Raw genomic sequence first — 19,547 nt, 5'->3', positions numbered from 1 at the left:
GGTGGAGAAAGTACCCCCCACTGATATAACCATTGATTGTAATAACAAGACATATAATTGATAATTTTGTGTAACTAGTATAGAGTATTTTGATTCGCTTCAAAAGATATAAGTTGTGCACCATTTGCCGAACAAATTTATTACAATCCTGATAATCCGACACCCACAGTTACTAATCAAAAAAGAACACACCAAACAAAAAAGAACTTAAAAACTTAAAAAGAAAAAAATAATCGATCCGGGGCGAAACCCGGACATTTTACTAGTTCTTATTATAGACCATCAACATAGTAAAATTTATGAGTTTGGGGTTACATATTGTTATTATCTTAGTTATTATCTTATTACTGATAAAAAAAATATATTAATATAAATATTATGAGTTAAAAATGTAACAACATTGTTACCGTAGGAAAATCACTAAAATACTTTGATTATATTAGTATTGAGAGTAAGGTAGCTATTTACTACGATATGTCATCATATATTTTGTCAAAATGTCAATTGCCGGTCACTTTTTTAGTTTTGTTACAATTTATATAAAGTTGTTTTTTTTTCAAAAACAACTCTTTGACTATGAATACTAATATAACTAGAAATAAAATTTACTCTTTCCAAATATTAATGTCTCTAAATCATAATTATATTATATATTAAAAGGCAATGTTAATGGATTCCACTGTCGATTTGCACCCTTAACTTTTTAAATGACAGTTTTTACACTTATATTTTTTAAAATTTGTTGTGTAATAACAGCTTTACCCTTTATTTTTTAAAATGTCATGTTAACCCTTTCATTTTGTACTTTGTTATATCAATCACTTTTTATTTTCTAAATTTTTGCGTTTGGAAGACATTATCGACCGTAGTTAGATGTAATGCTAAAATTGTTTTAAATGTTGCTTCAAGTGGAATCGTTTCTTTATTATTAACCGGTGGCAGGACAGCACATTCAAGGTTTATAATTCCTTTGGTTCTTACTGAGGTTTCTATTTGTTCCATATCACCAGATAGTGAACTCGCCAGTTTATTACGAAAAACCTCATTAATCATTTGGGATGAAGCACCCATGATTCACAAGCATGCATTTGAAGCTTTAGATCAAACTTTGAAAGATATATTCAAGTGTCATAATCCTAGAAACGAAACTTTGCCATTTGGAGGGAAAGTAATTGTTTTTGGAGGAGATTTTAGACAAATTCTGCTTGTTATTCCAGGTGGTAGTAGACAAGACATTGTTAATGCTTCATTAAGTTCATCATATTTATGGCAACAATGCAAAGTCTATCAACTAACCAAGAATATGAGGCTAACTGTTGGAAGTGATACATCTGCTTTTCAACAGACAATGGATTTTGCAAAATGGCTTTTGGATATAGGAGAAGGGAAACTTGGTGGTTTTAATGATGGAGAAGCGATTATTGATATTCCGGATGATCTTCTGATTAATGATCCTTATGATCCTATAGGTTCCTTAATCGAGTTTGTATATCCTTCAATTCTTGAAGCTTCTAGCAATCTAGAATACTTGCATGCAATCTAGAATATTTTTAAGCTTCTATTTGTTCCATATCACCAGATAGTGAACTCGCCAGTTTATTACGAAAAACCTCATTAATCATTTGGGATGAAGCACCCATGATTCACAAGCATGCATTTGAAGCTTTAGATCAAACTTTGAAAGATATATTCAAGTGTCATAATCCTAGAAACGAAACTTTGCCATTTGGAGGGAAAGTAATTGTTTTTGGAGGAGATTTTAGACAAATTATGTCTGTTATTCCAGGTGGTAGTAGACAAGACATTGTTAATGCTTCATTAAGTTCATCACATTTATGGCAACAATGCAAAGTCTATCAACTAACCAAGAATATGAGGCTAACTGTTGGAAGTGATACATCTGCTTTTCAACAGACAATGGATTTTGCAAAATGGCTTTTGGATATAGGAGAAGGGAAACTTGGTGGTTTTAATGATGGAGAAGCGATTATTGATATTCCGGATGATCTTCTGATTAATGATCCTTATGATCCTATAGGTTCGTTAATCGAGTTTGTATATCCTTCAATTCTTGAAGCTTCTAGCAATCCAGAATATTTTCAAGAAAGAGCAATACTTGTTCCAAAAAATGAAGTTGTCGGAAAAATAAATGATTGTTTGCTTGCATTATTTCCAGGAGATGAAGTTGAATATCTAAGTTCAGATAAACTATGTGAATATGAGTTTGTCCATGATCACTTTGATGCCAATTTATACTCACCTGATGTTTTAAATGGTCTTAAAGTCTCAGGTATGCCTAATCATAAGTTAGTTTTGAAAGTCGGGGTTCCAGTTATGTTACTGAGAAACATTGATAAAAAAAATGGCTTATGTAATGGCTCTAGACTACAGATGATATCTTTGGGCAAACGTGTTATTGAGGCAGTTATCATAACTGGAAGTAATATTGGAAATCGGACATTTATCCCAAGAATGACCTTAACACCATCTGAAAAAAAAAATCTCATTCAAATTCCAAAAAAGACAATTTCCATTAGCTGTTTGTTTTGCAATGACAATTAACAAGAGCCAAGGACAATTCTTATCTAAGGTTGGTTTGTTTTTGAAAGATCCGGTTTTTACACATGGTCATTATATGTTGCGCTATCTAGAGTTCAAAGTAGAGAAGGATTAAAATTGTTAATTTTAGATAAGGATGGTAAACTTACAAATAAAACTTCTAATGTTGTTTATAAAGAAGTTTTTAGAAATTTTGTAAGTTGTTTGTAAAATTTTATTCCTCATAACATGTTTTCTTCTTATTATTAATAAGATTTTGTTAATTTTTCTTTTATTATTTCTTATTTTTTATAATATACGTTTATTTTAACAACTTAAAATTTTGATTTATTTATCAATTTTAATTTACTTCACTTATTGGGGTTGTTTTATTTTTACAATAAATTTAATATATCATTATATTATATCGTAATGTTTTTTTTTCACAAATAAAAACTATATAATATATATTGAAAATTAATTTCACATACTTATTTGAATCAACGATTTTAATTTTACATAACTACATAAAATAAGTATTCATTAATAATTTAATTATATGATTTGATTAATAATTACGATATTTTAGTATGAAAATATAATTAATTTCGCACCCGTGGTTCCCACGGGTTATAAATTAGTTATATTATATATTAAAAGGCAACGTTAATGGATTCCACCGTCGATTTGCACCTTTAACTTTTTAAATGACAATTTGTACACTTATATTTTTTAAAATTTGTTGTGTAATGATAGCTTTACCCTTTATTTTTTAAAGGGATATTGACTTAAAAGGGTAACGAACTTTCGACTTTTTTCAAATTTAGTCACTGAACTTTTTTTTGGTTATCTATTTACCATTGAATTATTGAAACTGTTCACATTTTACCCTTATGACCGGCTGTTACCGGTCATAAGGGTAAAATGTGAACAGTTTCAATAGTTTAGTGGCAAATAGATAACGAAAAAAAGTTTAGTGACTAAATATGAACAAAATCGAAAGTTCGTTTCCCTCTAAAAAGTTCAATGACTAAATGTGAACAAACTTCTCTTGTATTATGTTTTAGCAAATTATTTATTTTTGTTAAATTGTAGCAACATTTGTTGATGAAGAAATCTATGAAATAAAAAAAAAACCCTGAAAATATATTTTAAAAAAAACAAAAAACCGAAACCAAAATAAAAAACCAATGGTTTGACATTTTCCAAAATAAAAAATCAAAATTTCCAATATGATTTTGGTTTTACAAAAAAAAAATGAACCATTCTCACTGATGTGAATTATGACCATTGGTTTGGCATGCGGAATTTGTGACATCCCATGAATACGTAGTTACAACATCGTCTGAACTCGTAATTCATAGTAAGGGGTTAGAGTATCATTGCATGAATACGTAGTTACAACATCGTCTGAACTCGTAATTCATCACCTACAAGTTATGAGCCTGCTGGTGTTTCCACTGGGGTGTTTTGAATAGTCCGTGGTCGCCATCTATACTCTGGTAGATGACTACATCACCACATTGCCGGTTAAGGTTATGATATCTCCTTTCATCCTACATCACCTATTCATCATCATCTATTTACCTAATTATCATCACCTATCTCTCATCGTTTTATTTCATCACACACCAACTATTTCATCTACCCATGTTTCATCCGCAACATATTTGTAGATATCAAATAAATATACCATTTAAATCTTTTAAAACATGTATAAAATCGTTCATCCAGCATAGACAGCAAGTATTCAAATAATATGCACACATAACACGTAATTTATATAAAATACTTCATATCTATGTGTAAGATGAAAATAACTATATATACCATAAAAATCCCATAAATGCTTCCTAACTTCAAACCCCAAGGTTTACTCTACTAAAGCTTCATATTCTTGGCTCTCTGGACCTAGAAGGGTCCAGATTCCTAACTTCAAACCCCAAGGTTTACTCTACTAAAGCTTCATATTCTCGGCTCTCTGGACCTAGAAGGGTCCAGATCTATAACACAAACTTGCAAGAGGGGTTTGAGGCATTCAAAACCCCAAAGATGAAGTGATTCAAGCCCTAACCCTAAAATGGAATCTACACAAAAAAAAAGCTCAAGATAGCTCTTCCTCTCACTCTACACACTCAAGCTCGCTGGGGTTCTCATTTATGGGAAAGGTAGTCGCGATTGAAGGCCATAAGTACCTTTAAATATGGCTCGGGCCCAAATATTTAGGGTTACTGCCAGCAGCGCGGACTCGTCAAGTCGCCTCACTGACTCGTCGAGTCCAATCATTAATCTGAGTCATCAGTCGCGGCCTTACTCAATGAGTTGAGGCGTCAACTCGTCGAGTTTCTCTTCTTAACTCAAAAGAAAAATATTTAAATTATGATACCTGGAAATCCGGATGTTACATTTTGTTTTTTTATTTCATAGATTTCTCCACCAACAAATGTTGCTACAATTAAGCAAAAATAAATAATTTGCTAAAACATAATACAATAGGAAGTTTGTTCACATTTAGCCATTGAACTTTTTAAAGGGAAACGAACTTTCTATTTTGTTCACATTTAGTCACTAAACTTTTTTTCGTTATCTATTTGCAACTAAACTATTGAAACTGTTCACATTTTACCCTTATGACCGGTAACAGCCGGTCATAAGGGTAGAATGTGAACAATTTCAATAGTTCAATGGCAAATAGATAATGAAAAAAAGTTTAGTGACTAAATGTGAACAAAATCGAAAGTTCATTACCCTTTCAAGTCATTATCCCTTTTTTAAAATGTCATATTAACCCTTTCATTTTGTACTTTGTTATATCAATTTCACTTTTTATTTTCTAAATTTTTGCGTTTGTCTCTCGTAATATATATAAAATGGTGTGTCAGGCACAAATGTAGTAACATGATAAAAAACATGGCAAGTATGTCACCAATCTCTTAACCTATGACAAGAATCTCATCACTATTTCCGCTTAAACTTTCTAAATGGACATTTTAAATTGACATTTGTAGCCTGTATTGTCTTCATGTACTTATTACCAATGCACAGCTCCGATTGCGTTATGTACATGCATAGTAAAGCTTTAGGATTTTGTCTAACCAAGGAACATTGGCAATTGAACCCTTGGATTTGTGGTTGCAATGACATAAAGTGTTCAAAGTGTGTAATTTTGTAACCCCAATAAACCTGTCCATGAACTCTACTATTCTTTGTATAGATCCAAAGTTTTTTTTTTTTTTTTTTTTTGATAACCCAAAAAGAGATGAATACGAAAAAAAATTGATGCTTTGATCGTAAGTCTGAAGTTTGAAGGAGATAAATTCATGTTTAATTTTTAAAGGTGGTGTTTATCTTTACAACTATGAACAATTATTTAACAGTCATATTTATGATTTATGGTAAATGCAAATGGTAATGTAGCCCTCATTTGTTATGTAAGACATTCAAAATGAAAATTTTATCCTTATTGTTGTCTAGTTGCATCTAATCCAATCCCACATAACAAAGCACCCTTAGTACATAGGTTTCCTTGAAGGGGACAATTTCATTCTTGAGATGGTATAAATCTGTAGATGTGTGAAAAACAATTGTGTACCCACTTGTATAACTTATGGGACAAATAAATTTAATTTTAATTTTAAATGGACTTTATTGAGTTGAGTTTTTGTGGTTGACCTAATATTGGTGTTTTTAATAAGAAAAAGAGAAATGAAGCTGAATGTTGATTCATGCATGAAATACTGGGCATGCATGCAGAGAATATGTAAGATTTATAGACTCAATTATAAAAATACATAACGTTTAATTCGTTTGGAGGTTATTAAATAACATGTTGTCACAAAAATTAGGTCTTGAAAGACAATACTTTTATTGGTTTATGGCAAACACCTTTTGTGGTTCGTCTAATCATTCGCCACAAAATCCTCTATTTAGGTTAACTACGCCGAACATTTTTTTTAATTTATAATTCCAAGTTATATACTTCATTAAACCATTAAACATAAGTAGACTTATCATGTTTTGTAAATATGTTATTGTAACATCCCGACATCCAAGTATAAGAATTATCTTTTGTATGATTTTCCAGTCGAACTCGGCGAGTTTAATAGCCTCGACTCGGCGTGTTGAGGAATGTTTTGGTTGCGTGATTTAATGAAGCAACTCGGCGAATTGACAGCTGGGAAGGAAACACTAATTTTTAAGGTATTGCATCCTATTTATAGGCCTTAAGTCCTTTGGCTGGCCTCCTTACTAGTCTCCTCTGTCCAGAAACCCTAAATTCAAGTATCGTCTTCCATAGTAGAGTATGTGAGCTTGTGGAGAGCTTTGAGTGTTGATTTTGGTACTCTTTTGAATCAACTTTGAAGTGAAAGTGTCTAGCTTGGTGGAAAGGCTTTAGATCCAGAACTTCCCCACTTATTGCAGTCTCTTTGAGGTATAAAGCTTGTGCCTTGCTTCTTCATTGATTAGATCTTTTCTTTTGGAGTTTTATCTTGACTATTGGATTCTTTGATGGATTTTCCAAGGATTTTAGTGTTTCAATGGGTTGTCATTTTAGATCTGGCCATTTTGTGGCCTCATTTAGCTTAAAGTTGCAAGCTTTATGAGAATTTTGGTGTCATGCATGCATTAAGTAAATTCTTAAGTCCATTTTAATCTTAAGAGCTTCATTTAGACATGCATGGATGTAAAGTTAGCAATTTTACGTGGTTTTCCAGCTCAAGGAAGTCAGATCTAGGTTTTGGGGTCATGTCCTTATGGATTAAGTGTTTATTGTATTAAGTTGTTGGGTTTCGAGCGGACTCGACGAGTTTATTGATAAACTCGGCGAGTTGGATCAGTTTTTCCCGACTTTGCAGTTAAATGGAAAAACACGCCGAGTTGAGGGAACAACTCGGCGAGTTGGGGCAACTCGGGCCGTTGACCTTGACTTTTTGACTTTTGTCTTTGACCAAGTTGTCCTAAGGGGGGTACTTGTGACATCCCTAATTTCACGGCCAAAAAAGACTGATTTGTTTATGCTTTGTTTTAAAATCAAAGTAATCATTTTTAAGGAAAACATTTGCGAAAATTGTTCCAAAAACAAAATATGATAACCATTTATCAAAACATTTCTCAAAGAGAATGTATTTTCATTAAATAACAAAATCTCGGGATGTCATGTTCCGAAACAGACCAAAAGCATAAACAATATAAAATAGACCTTACAACAGTTATTTATAACTACTGATCTATAATCCAAAATCTCTCGTCAAGTCCACCAACTTATACCCTTGTGTCATTACCTGTAATGCAAAGAAAACTGAGTGGGACAGGCTTAGGAGCCTGGTGAGCATATAGGGTTTTCAACCCATAATATTATATCTTATATATATATATATATATATATATATATATATATATATATATATATATATATATATATATATATATATTCAATCATCAAACGATCATTCCAATTACCCATCCCCATTATCTTCCTTACTCTTAACGGTCTACCCTAAGAGTCATCTATTCGTTCACTCCGTAATAGACACTAAGACAATAGCTGCCAGGATTCTTTATTAGGCACTAAGATAATAGTTGCCAGGGTTCTTTCGTAAAGCACTAATTCCATAGCTGCTATGGTTCATTTAGGGATGGCAAAAAAGCCCGAACCCGATGGGGAAACCCGAAACCCGATCATTTCGGGTCGGGTAACGGGTCGTTATTGGGTTTTTTATCGGGTTCGGGGTAGGGAGTGGGTTATCCTCGCCCCGACCCGCCCCGCCCCGATTATATATGTATATATGTGTATATATATATATATATATATATATATATATATATATATATATATATATATATATATATATATATATAATGTTCAAAAATTTTTGTTGTTAATTGTACGCGTTCAAATATAAAATACTTATTGTGGACAATTTTTTTAGTTATTAACAATCTAGTGTTAATGATCATTTTTATGTGTTTTGACGTATTAAACAAAACTTAAATCAAATAATTTTTAATATAACGTCCAGTTTATTTTATTAAAGTGATGCATCATGTTTTTAATTTAAAATAGTTGCTAGAACATGTATATTTTATAAGACATTGGGGTACCCTAAAAGAGAATAAAGATTTCGTTATCAATTGTTGTAAACCCGATAAGATACCCGAAACCCGACGGGGAAACCCGAAACCCAATGGGGCGCCCCGATAAGATACCCGAAAGTTATCGGGGCGGGTTTGGGAATCCATGCCCCGCCCTGAACCCGCCCCATTGCCATTCCTAGGTTCATTCATCGGGTACTAGGTACTAAGTCCATAACTACCAACGTTTATCTAACAGGTACTAAGTCCATAGCTATCATCGTCTATCTAACATTACTAAATCCATAGCTACCAACGTTCGTCTATATGGTACTAAATCCATAGCTACCAACGTTCGTCTATACGGTACTAAATCCATAGCTACCAAGGTTCATCTATATACAGTACTAAATCCATAGCTACCGAGGCTTATCTTTACAGTACTAAATCCATAGCTACCGAGGTTTATCTTTCGTCTCATCCTCAAACTCATCCTTCATTACACACCAACTATTTCGTCTACCCAACATATTTGTAGAGATAAATACATATACAGTTTAACTCATTTAAAACCTATATAAAACTTCAATTCCATGCCCATCTCAAATAGACAAATAATATATAAACACATAGCATGTATTTCATAGAAAATACTTCATATTTATGTGTTAGAAGAAAGTAACTACACACTCACCCAAACATATACTTAATACATTCAAACAATACTTGTATTATACTCGTGTTTATGAAAGGGACTATACACCTACACGTATAAACAGCATTATATTATACACATAGCACGTATTTCATAGCAAATACTTAATATTTATGTGTTAGAAGAAAGTGACCAGACACTCACTTGATCAGAAGATGACCGGACAGTACTACGGCTCTTCAAGTAGATATTCTTCGGTGAAACCGGTATCACTTCACACACCGGGTTTTTTGCGGACAAAGCTTTGGCTCGGAAACTCTTTTCTTCTCAGGATCTTCGGGTTCGGTACTTGCTTCGGGTCTCGGGGTTGATACCGGGGCCTCGGGGGTATTTCTTTGCATGTAAATTGATGTAGTACAGGTGAGAGATGAGAGAATGAGCAACCAAACTCGGCTGACCCTTCAAATCTATTTATAGGGCAAAATCTGCCTTTGCCACGTCGTGGCACCTTTTTCCACGTCGTGGGCTTGGTCATCACTGCATGCGTCATCGCAAGTTGCATCAGGGGGACTCCCGGAGGTGTCAGAAGACTGGCCACGTTGTGGTATCTGACAGTTTGGGGGTTTCGCACCCCGAACTTCAGAAATTCATAACTTTCGCATACGAACTCCGTTTTCGACGTTCTTTATATCGACGCGAAGGTGAGATTATGCTCCGCAACTCTCGTTTAGACTCCATTGGCTAATTTTGAATTTATTTTTGATATATTATAATTATATTACCTATATATTATTTTTAGTAGGTTGGGACAGGAAAACTCCGTTATAAACTCATAACTCCTTCGTCTGACGTTCGTTTTTGTCCGTCTTTCTGTCGTTGCACTACTATCGATGATATCTTCAATTCTCATTTAGATTGTTTTGGATAAATATCGCTCTAACGTTAATTCACTATTTACGTCGCGTCGTGTCGTGTTGGTTCTATCGCGAAACTTCGACAAGTCATAACTTCTTCGTTATAACTCGGATTTCGACATTCTTTATATATTCGGAAACCTCATAACATAAACTCCATCTTATTTAAGATTACTCCTTCTAGATAATATTTCCCAAAAAATCATTTTTGACGCTCATTGTCCTTAAGTTGACTAGCCCAGATCTACGGGCGTTACAGTACTTGAGACAACCTAAATTATAATAAAGGAAAATATAGTCTTAGGATAAGATTCATATGAGATTGGGCCCAATTTGGAAATTTGGGCCACTAGTGGGCCTTTGTTTATCTTTTGGTTTTGGACCTTTTGGTTAATGGAATTGGGCTTCATTTTTGGTTCATGTTGGGTTAGGGGTAAAACGGTCATTTTATCCCAAGTATGGATGGTGGGCCATAAAATGACACCCACTTGCTAATTGGGTGTTATTTTGATCTAATAGATTGGAGGTGTCGTCGGGGCACCAACTAAGGATTCTTGCAGTGAACTTCAGTATTCGAGGTGAGTCTTCATCATTGTACTTATGGGTCAAAGGCACCATGGTCGACCATTTGGATTGTGATCCTATTTTATCATATGATTGAGTGTTGTAGTGATATGTTAGATTTGTATCCTGGTAGATAGGATGATGTTATGCTTAGTGATCTGTTAGATTTGTCTGTTATCTGTTTTGGTTATATGTTTACCAGTTGCATGTGTTGATGTAGTGTGGCTGGGTTGAGACTGTACTGCTTTATGCTGCCAGTCAACAAACCCAATAATATTTATATTGATATGTTATATGTTTGCTTATATGTTATGTATATGACGACATGGTTTATGTGTGGTTGGGTTGAGGCGGTCCTTCTTTGTGTTGAAGGCAAAAAGACCCAAGGTGTCCCGGATGGACTGAAGGCTAGTAGGGCGTACTAGTCAGGCTGAAGGCCCGGAGAACGTTCCAGATAGGTTGAAGGCTCGGTGAGGCGTACTCGTCATGCTGAAGGTTCTGTGAGCGTACCCGACAGACTGCAGTCCAGTGGGGTGTTCCAGTCAGATTGAAGGATTTGTGGGCGTACCAGATGGACTGTAGGTCGGTGGGGCGTTCCAATCATGCTGTAGGCCATGTATGTTGTTATTGGTATATATTATCTGTTTGTGTGTTGGTACTTTGGGGGAACTCACTAAGCTTCGTGCTTACAGTTTTTGTTTATGGTTTCATGTACTTCAGCGGATATTGTTAGGGTGACCGTACACATCCTCACGTTTTTGTACTTATGATTTCTGGGATACTCTGATAATGACAAAGTTTTGAAAAATATGTTGAGAACGATTCTGATTTTAAATAATGTTTTAGAAACAATGGGTTTTGTAAACATTTCCATAGAAAAAGGGTTGTTTTGAAAAGTTTAAGTTTTATGAAATTTTATGGATGTTACAAGTTGGTATCAGAGCCTTGGTTTGAGTGAATTGGAGGAACACTCGTGTGAATCCAGTCTCAAACTAAGGAAAAAGATTAAAAATTAAAAAAAATGATTTTCAAATGGTTTTCAAAATAAACAAGGAGGATGCGATGTGTATGATCAGCCAGAGCCAGTAAGTAGACCCTAAATTACCACACAGTTATTTGAGATTATGTTATGATATGTTAGAACAACATGCTAGTAATAGGCAAGTTATCTTCAGGAATTGCATGATAGAATTACCTAATTATGTGATGCCTTTGTTCCTATAGAGTTCCCCGTTTGACTGTTATGTGACTCTTTCGTGTGTGATCTGACTATTGAGTGAATGCGCTAATTTGCATACTGCATGAGTTAAATGGCCTTAGGTTAAGGGATTTGGTCCTGTTGCCCAACTCTGTTCTAAGTCCAACCGTTGCAGGATTGAATGTTTTAGCCTAAGATTGTTTAAGTTGTGTAGTATGTGATAGTCATCTGGCGCCAATGGAGGGTCATGTGGCAGTTGGTGGTAGGATGAGTTATGTGGGGTCAGCCGACCAGTCATGATATGTTTATCCTTCCTCTAGGGAGTGAGGATGGAGTGCATAAGTATGCTAGTATGTATCCAGGATACTGGGAGTTGGAGACTGGAACTTTGTGCGGGAATCTGTCGGATTTTATTATGTTTTAGTGCCAGTCGACTCCACTACTCGAATGTTGCTTGCTTTGTGCTTTGTGGGACTCTTAAGTGATGTGAGTTAGTTGTTAAGTGAATATATAATGTCACATGTAATTAAGCTTGAATAATCTCAGAGTGATGGATTTGACCCTATGTCGCAGCTCTTGTCTGAGTCCAACCGTTATAGGGATAAGTCTTTTACTTGAGGGATTATTTGAGCTTTATTACATGTGATTGTGTTCATAAAGTAGCTAACTGAAATTATGAGGATTTCTTCAACAACTGATGGCAGGGGAGATGGGGGATCCTAGGAGAGCCTAGGAAGTATTTTAGGGTGGTGGTTTTGTTGTTGAGCGGGTAATGGGAGTATTATCATGAGTAGCTCTTAGAGGACCCGAGATGATCCGTGAGGAAAGTATAGATAGGTGTGGAAGGTAGTATTGGGCCCGTACTACTGGAAGCACATGATCCATACTCGAATCAAGGGACGTTTCGGGGATTCTAAGGACTAGTCAGGGAAGATAGCATAGTTGGATACCATGGTTCGAGGCAGTGGTTCCGTATCTGTCGATCTTTGGATTGGGCCGCACAAGGAGGAAGCAGTTGATATGATCAGTTTAGAAATTGCATATGGGATTTAAGTGGTAGATTGTCTTTATCCGTGGCAAGGATCTTTCTCTTCAGATTTCTAAGTTCGAAGGAGTGGGTAGGCTTGTGACCTCCTGAGTTAGGTTGGATTCTCAGCCTGAGGTATGTTGGTCGCAGTGGTTGGCGACAATATATCAACGCCGGTGTGTGCAAGTGGTTTGATGTGGCACGAGTACCTTCTGATGCAAGCAAGGGTCGTATCCTTGTGAGATGAGAAAGCCAGGTTTCGGATTGTCGTTTGGGTTGCAAGCAAGGGGTGCATGTTTTGATCATAAATCGGTAGTTTCCTATGCGTTGTAAGTGGTTATTATTGGAAATTCATAGGTTTTCAGCAGGAATTCAGGTTTTCTTGGGGTTTATTTGATCCGTATCAGGAGGACCATTATGCGGATGATATTCATTCCATGGTCAAGTATGGTTGTACCTGGTTGGGCTAGTTGGGTTATGTTTTGGTTTCACCACCAGTAGGTGGTGGCTCAAGTTCTAAGTGGGGGAGAATTGGGATTCTTAGGTTGAGTGTCAGTTATTGAGGAAATTGTCAGTTCGTTGTTCGGATTACTGCTATTAGATTTGTTGGGCAGATGTTAATCGGTGAACCCTTTCTAGAAGCGGGTATGTTTAGCTCTAGGTGGGTCTGTGGTCCTCTAGTTTATGCATCAAGGTGTTCTAGACCATTGGTCGTTGAGTTCTTCATTCAGTGGGAATTCTCCAAAGGATGAAAGTGGAGACAGTTAAAGATCAAGGAATGTGTCACCTACCCTCCAGTGAAGTATGTTATGTTCCCTTGGTCCATGTGTATGTTTACCCTCAATGGTGAAGTGGAGTTCTGATTCATAGCAGACTCAATTTTTGGTAACTTATAGGATCATCTTGGAGGTCTTCTCGAGCTAGTGGGGTAGTGATGGAATCCGTCCAGTCTCAACCAAATATGGGGTCTTGTTTGACCGATCATGAGGATGTTTTTTGTTTTGATTAAGGTGGCCTTTCAATTATCTATGGTGTTTTTTCTCTTCGGAGGAGATTATGGGTTTCTTAAGTATGGGTATAGGGGTGCTCCTTGTGAGTTAGGAAATAGGGCGTTGGGTCTCTTGGTTCGAATTTTGTGCATGGTTCTCTTGGGTTTCAACTTCCGATTTGGATCAAGAGTGCAACTATTATCCTATCTGCAGATCGTGTGCGACTTTGTTTTCGTAAGGTTTTGCTTTGGTAGCAGCTATGTTGTGCTCAGTTGGCGTTGTGAGAGTGTCGACAAGGTCAGTGTGTTATCAATCATGTATCAGAAAGTCTATGTGGTATGTATGCATTATATTTCCAGTTGTTGGCAAACTGTTGTTAAGGTTTTGATTCTCTAGCTGGAAATTTCTTATGAGGTCGCAAGTCCTAAAGTTTTTCAAATTTGTCTTGAGTGGTGGTCCAGGTGGGGGTACACTTGAGCCTATAAGTAGTTAGAAGTAGCGAGTAAATTCTTGGTTTAATCATCTTCGCTTGGTAAAGCAGTGGTTGGTAATGACATAGCAAAGAGCCAAGAATTGTTAAGGTTTTGGTTTATCATATGGTATGGTTTTGGTTAAAGTTCGCGGTCGAGAGAATTGTAACGCCTGTGTTTCCGGGCTTGCCATTTGTAGCAATATAATAGTCTAGGTTAACCTTTGTAACCCGTTTTAAAATAATAAGATTGTATTATTTGAGTATTATGTGTTTTGTGCTTAATTGCTTAATTATGTGGTTTGATTAATTAAGAATAAAAATAAGCGTCAAAATTTAAGTGTAAAATAAACTTAATATCTTTAATTAATGTTGTAGTAATTGAACGAGGTTTCCGAATATATATAGAACGCCCAAATCTGACTTCGTATGAGGAAGTTATGATTTATCGAAGTTCCGGCTTAGCGGTATACAGCCTGTTTTACTCGATTTGAGATCGAGCGGTTTTTTAGCCGAAGCAATCTAAATGAGAATCGAAGATCTCATTGTTGGTATCGAAGCGATAAAAAGTTAGGCAAGAACGGACGTCAAACGAAGAAGTTATGAATTTATAACGAAAGTTTCTGTCCCGGCCTATTAAAAATAATTAATAAAAATAAAGTCAAAATTAGCCGACGGAGTCTAAACGAAAGTCGTAGAGCGTGGTCTCACCTTTCCGTGGATATAAAGAACGTCGAAAACGGAGTTCGTATGAAGAAGTTATGAATTTCCGAAGTTTATTAATCATTTTGTATTTAAATTTAAATCAAAAATCGAAAGCCTTATCCGAAGCGAGTCATTGATCTGATCCGAGGTACGCGCTGCGTACTCGAGTACGCCCCACGTACTCCGAAGAGTGTCGACATTTCGGATGACGCATGCAGTGACGCATCGGAGCCCTGTACGCCCTGCGTACAGGCGTACGCCCCGCGTTCGTGCGAGGGTCCAGCACTATAAAAGGGGATCCGAAGGCAGCCAAAATTCTTGTTCATTTCTTCTCTTCTCTCTAGTCTTTTGCATCGTTTTGCGTGCCGATTCCACCCCGAAGCCCCGGTATCATACTCTAGCCCCGAGGCAAGTCCCGAGACCCCGAAGATCCCGAGAAGTGCGGTTCCCGAGTCGAAGCTCTGCCCGCGAGAAGTTCGATTTTCGAGGAGATCTTCCAGATCTGCTGAGGAATACTACTTCTATAAGCCGTAGTGCTGTCGGATCATCTTCTGATCAAGTGAGTGTGTAGTTATTTTCTTTCTAATACAATAATACGAAGTATTTTATATGAAATACGTGCTATGTGTATATATTTGGTTGTGTTACGTGTGAACGTGTATTCACTCTCTTCTATCTTATAGATCTGCTTATTTCTTTATGAGATATGTGTTATGTGTGTGTGTGCCTCATCTGTTATGTGATATATGTGTTGATTAAAGCATGCTATACAGGTTTTCTTTAAACTATGTATACAAATGTATATTTTTATCTACTAATATGTTGGGTAGAACACGGGTAGAAAGTTGGTGTGTAATAAACAGATGAGAGGCCTCGTTGTTGTTTGATTGAGTCATCTAGCGGAGTTTAGATGACGACCACTGGCTATTCTAGACAGTCTTGTGGAAACATTAGCAGGTTCGCCACCTGTAGGTGTTAATGAACTTGGGTGTTCATTCGCTGTACTCCATCCCCCTCATGGTTGCCTTATTTGACTTATATTGCTGAGGTACCCCCGAAGCATGTGTTGTCGCCCCGATGAAATATTCTTAGACTAGGTCCCTTATGTTAGTTGTTTTAGGGACATTAAAGTGAGAATAACGGGAATGGGTAATTGGGTTATTGTTGGTTGGTGAAAATTAAATATGATATTTATTGTGGGTTGAAAACCCTATATGCTCACCAGGCTCCCAAGCCTGACCCACTCAGTTTTAAATTGTATTACAGGAAGTGGCGGAAGGGCATGAGATGGATGATCCATCAAGTTGTTTTGTTTACAAGTTTGCATATGTTTATATTTGATAAATGACTTGTAATGTATTCGTTTATGCTTATTGGTCTATATCGGAACATGACACCCCGAGTTTTGATTATAATGAAAATACATTTCTTTTATGAAATGTTTCGGTAAACATTGTTTTATCATGTTTTGTTTTTGGGAACAAATTCCGCAACTCTTTCAAATCAAAAGGATTTACTCTGAAAATATTTAAAAGCATAAATGAAAATCGGTCTTTTCTGGCCGAGATTTTGGGGATGTCACAGTTGGTATCAGAGCATTAGTTTAAGCGAACTAGGAATTTGTAGGATTTCTAGACTTAAACTTAGAATGCTAAGTGAAGTTTTGAGATGTGTGTCTGTTATGATTTAGACACGAGCACTAGTTTATTTTAGGAAAGTTGCCTAAAATGCTTTTATGTGCTAAATGTTATATGTTGCCATATATATGATATTATTTGTTCGGATCTATGGTCTGTTGCCGATCGGATCTAGAAACCTTATGTGTGTAGGATTCTAAGCGTACGTCTACGATATTAGAACTAGCATGTAAACGTTTCGGAGTGATATGGATGATTTGAATATCTATCATGATTGAGGATCTAATTTCACCTTATTCGGTGTGTAGATCAAAATGGTGAGAACAAGAAGTGGAGTTGGAAATGCTGACGAAAACAGGAATCAACCACTAGTGATTGAGCCAATACCTGTCGTAGCAGCAGCACCTGAGCCAATAACCATGGCTAGTGTGCAATTGATGATTCAGACGATGTTGGATCGTCAGATGGATGAAACTAGACGGTTGCTTCAACAAAATCGTGAAGAACTGTCGATTCGTGTGGAAGAGCCTGAATTAAATGAAGGACACTCGGAAGGTGGAAACTTCAGTGGGTCTGTTGGTCCAGCCAACCCACCGATAGTAAGGCAAGATAACCATGAAGGAAGGAATGATGGAATGGGATGCAAGTACAAGGACTTTTTGACTTGCAAACCATCGACCTTCAATGGAAAGGAGGATCCGATTGGGGTTATGGATTGGATCTCCGAAATGGAGCTAGCCTTCATGACGTGTGGCTGCAGAGGTAAGTTGCAAACTATCTATGCAGTGCGTCAGTTCCGAGGTGGAGCCATTCGTTGGTGGAACACTCTAGGGAAGACTTTGAGCCCTAATGAGCCACTGCAGTTGTCATGGGCAGAGTTCTTGGTGCAGTTCAAGCGCAAGTTCTGCTCGGCTCAAAATCTGTTGGAGTTGGAGAATAAGTTTTTGACATTGACGAAGGGTAGCATGTCAGTTGATGAATACACCAATAACTTCACCGATAAGATGGAGTTTGCCTTGCGTATCGTTCCAGACGAGCTGACAAAGGTGGATCGGTATGCGAAGGGACTTCCATGGGAGTACGAGGTGCCAGTACGTTAGGCACTTACTCTAGAGGCAGCTATCTGGGCTGCCAAGTCTGTTGAAAACATGATCAATGGGAGAACCACCGACAAGGCTGATGTTGGTGAGAAAAGAAAGTTTGAGGGAACATCTGGTTCCGGTAAGAAAGGAAAATTTTCGAAATCTGATTCGAAAAAGTTTGGAGGAAAAGGAGGCGAAGCAAAGTGGTGTGATAAGTGTAAGAAAAAGCACTTTGGGAAATGTAGCGAGGATGTGACCTGCTACAAGTGTGGAAAGGTTGGACATTTTGCCAATGAATGTCCAAACAACAAAAGGATGTGTTTTGGGTGTAATGAAGAGGAGCACATTTTGAAGGACTGTTCGAGGAAGAAGGAGGCAGCAAAGCCCAACATTCCACCAAAGCCAAAGGCGAGAGCATTCCAGATGACACTGGAAGCTGCGAAGGATGAAGCTGATGTTGCTTCAGGTACCTTTCTCGTAAACGAATTACCTGCTCATATATTGTTTGATTCTGGAGCCAACTACTCCTTTATTTCGCATGAGTTTGGTAGAAAGCTAGCTTTGCCTATTGATAGACTAGATAATGCTTTATTAGTCGAAGTAGCTAGTGGCAAGTTTGTACCTGTTAGCCATCGTATGAAAAACGTCTTGATCGACCTTAATGGGAATAAGTTTCACGAGGCGTTATTGCCTATCGAACTTAATGGTTTCGACATCGTCTTGGGAATGGATTGGCTTAGCGCCAATGATACCGAAATTTTATGCAAGAAAAAGATAGTGAAAGTAAACCCGCCTGGAAAAGATTCGTTTATGGTGTATGGGGACAAACGGCGAGTGAATTCTGGGATCATTTCTCTAATGAAAGCCAGAAAGTGTTTGACCAAGGGATGTACATCATATTTAGCATTTGTGATTGATGCTAAGAAGGAAAAGAAGGTGATGCAGAATATTCCAGTTGTGTGTGATTATCCGGAAGTATTTTCCGAAGACCTTCCTGGATTACCGCCTGATCGACAAGTGGAATTCCGTATTGACTTGTTGCCAGGAACCACGCCAATAGCAAAAGCACCTTATCGATTAGCACCGACGGAGATGAAGGAGCTGATGATGCAACTTCAGGAGTTATTGGACAAAGGTTTCATTAGACCTAGTTCATCGCCCTGGGGAGCTCCGGTGTTATTTGTGAAGAAGAAAGATGGAAGTATGAGAATGTGCATCGATTACAGAGAGCTGAACAAGGAAACAATAAAGAATAGATATCCGTTGCCGAGGATTGATGACCTGTTTGATCAATTGCAAGGTTCAAGCTATTTCTCGAAGATTGATCTAAGGTCAGGATATCATCAGCTGAAAGTAAGAGAGCAAGATATCGAGAAGACTGCATTCAGAACTAGATATGGACACTACGAGTTCTTGGTTATGTTGTTTGGACTAACCAATGCTCCAGCAGCGTTCATGGATTTGATGAATAGGGTTTGTAATCCTTTCCTTGATAAATCCGTGATAGTGTTCATAGACGACATTCTGATCTAATCGAAAAGCCAGGAGGAGCATGGCAAACACTTGCGAGGAATGTTAGAAGTTTTGAAGAAGGAGAAGCTTTATGCAAAGTTCTCCAAATGTGATTTTTGGATTCGTGAAGTCCAATTCTTGGGTCACGTGGTCAACCAAGAAGGGATAATGGTTGATCCAGCGAA

General features: G+C 36.9%; 1 protein-coding gene across 1 annotated transcript; it reads left to right on the top strand.

Annotated features, from left to right (window-relative positions):
* Positions 1-1,638: 1,638 nt before the first annotated feature.
* On the top strand, positions 1,639-2,562 carry LOC145089870 (uncharacterized). The gene has a single exon (XM_079028260.1). The coding sequence runs from the start codon at positions 1,639-1,641 to the stop codon at positions 2,560-2,562; it is 924 nt and encodes a 307-aa protein (XP_078884386.1).
* The last annotated feature ends 16,985 nt before the right edge of the window (positions 2,563-19,547 follow it).

This window comes from Lactuca serriola, chromosome 2, assembly GCF_051521515.1.
Source record: "Lactuca serriola cultivar US96UC23 chromosome 2, Lser_US96UC23_V15, whole genome shotgun sequence".
Lineage (NCBI taxonomy): Eukaryota > Viridiplantae > Streptophyta > Magnoliopsida > Asterales > Asteraceae > Lactuca > Lactuca serriola.
The sequence above is the reverse complement of the archived record's forward strand: the minus strand, read 5'-3'. Positions and strand labels throughout refer to the sequence as shown.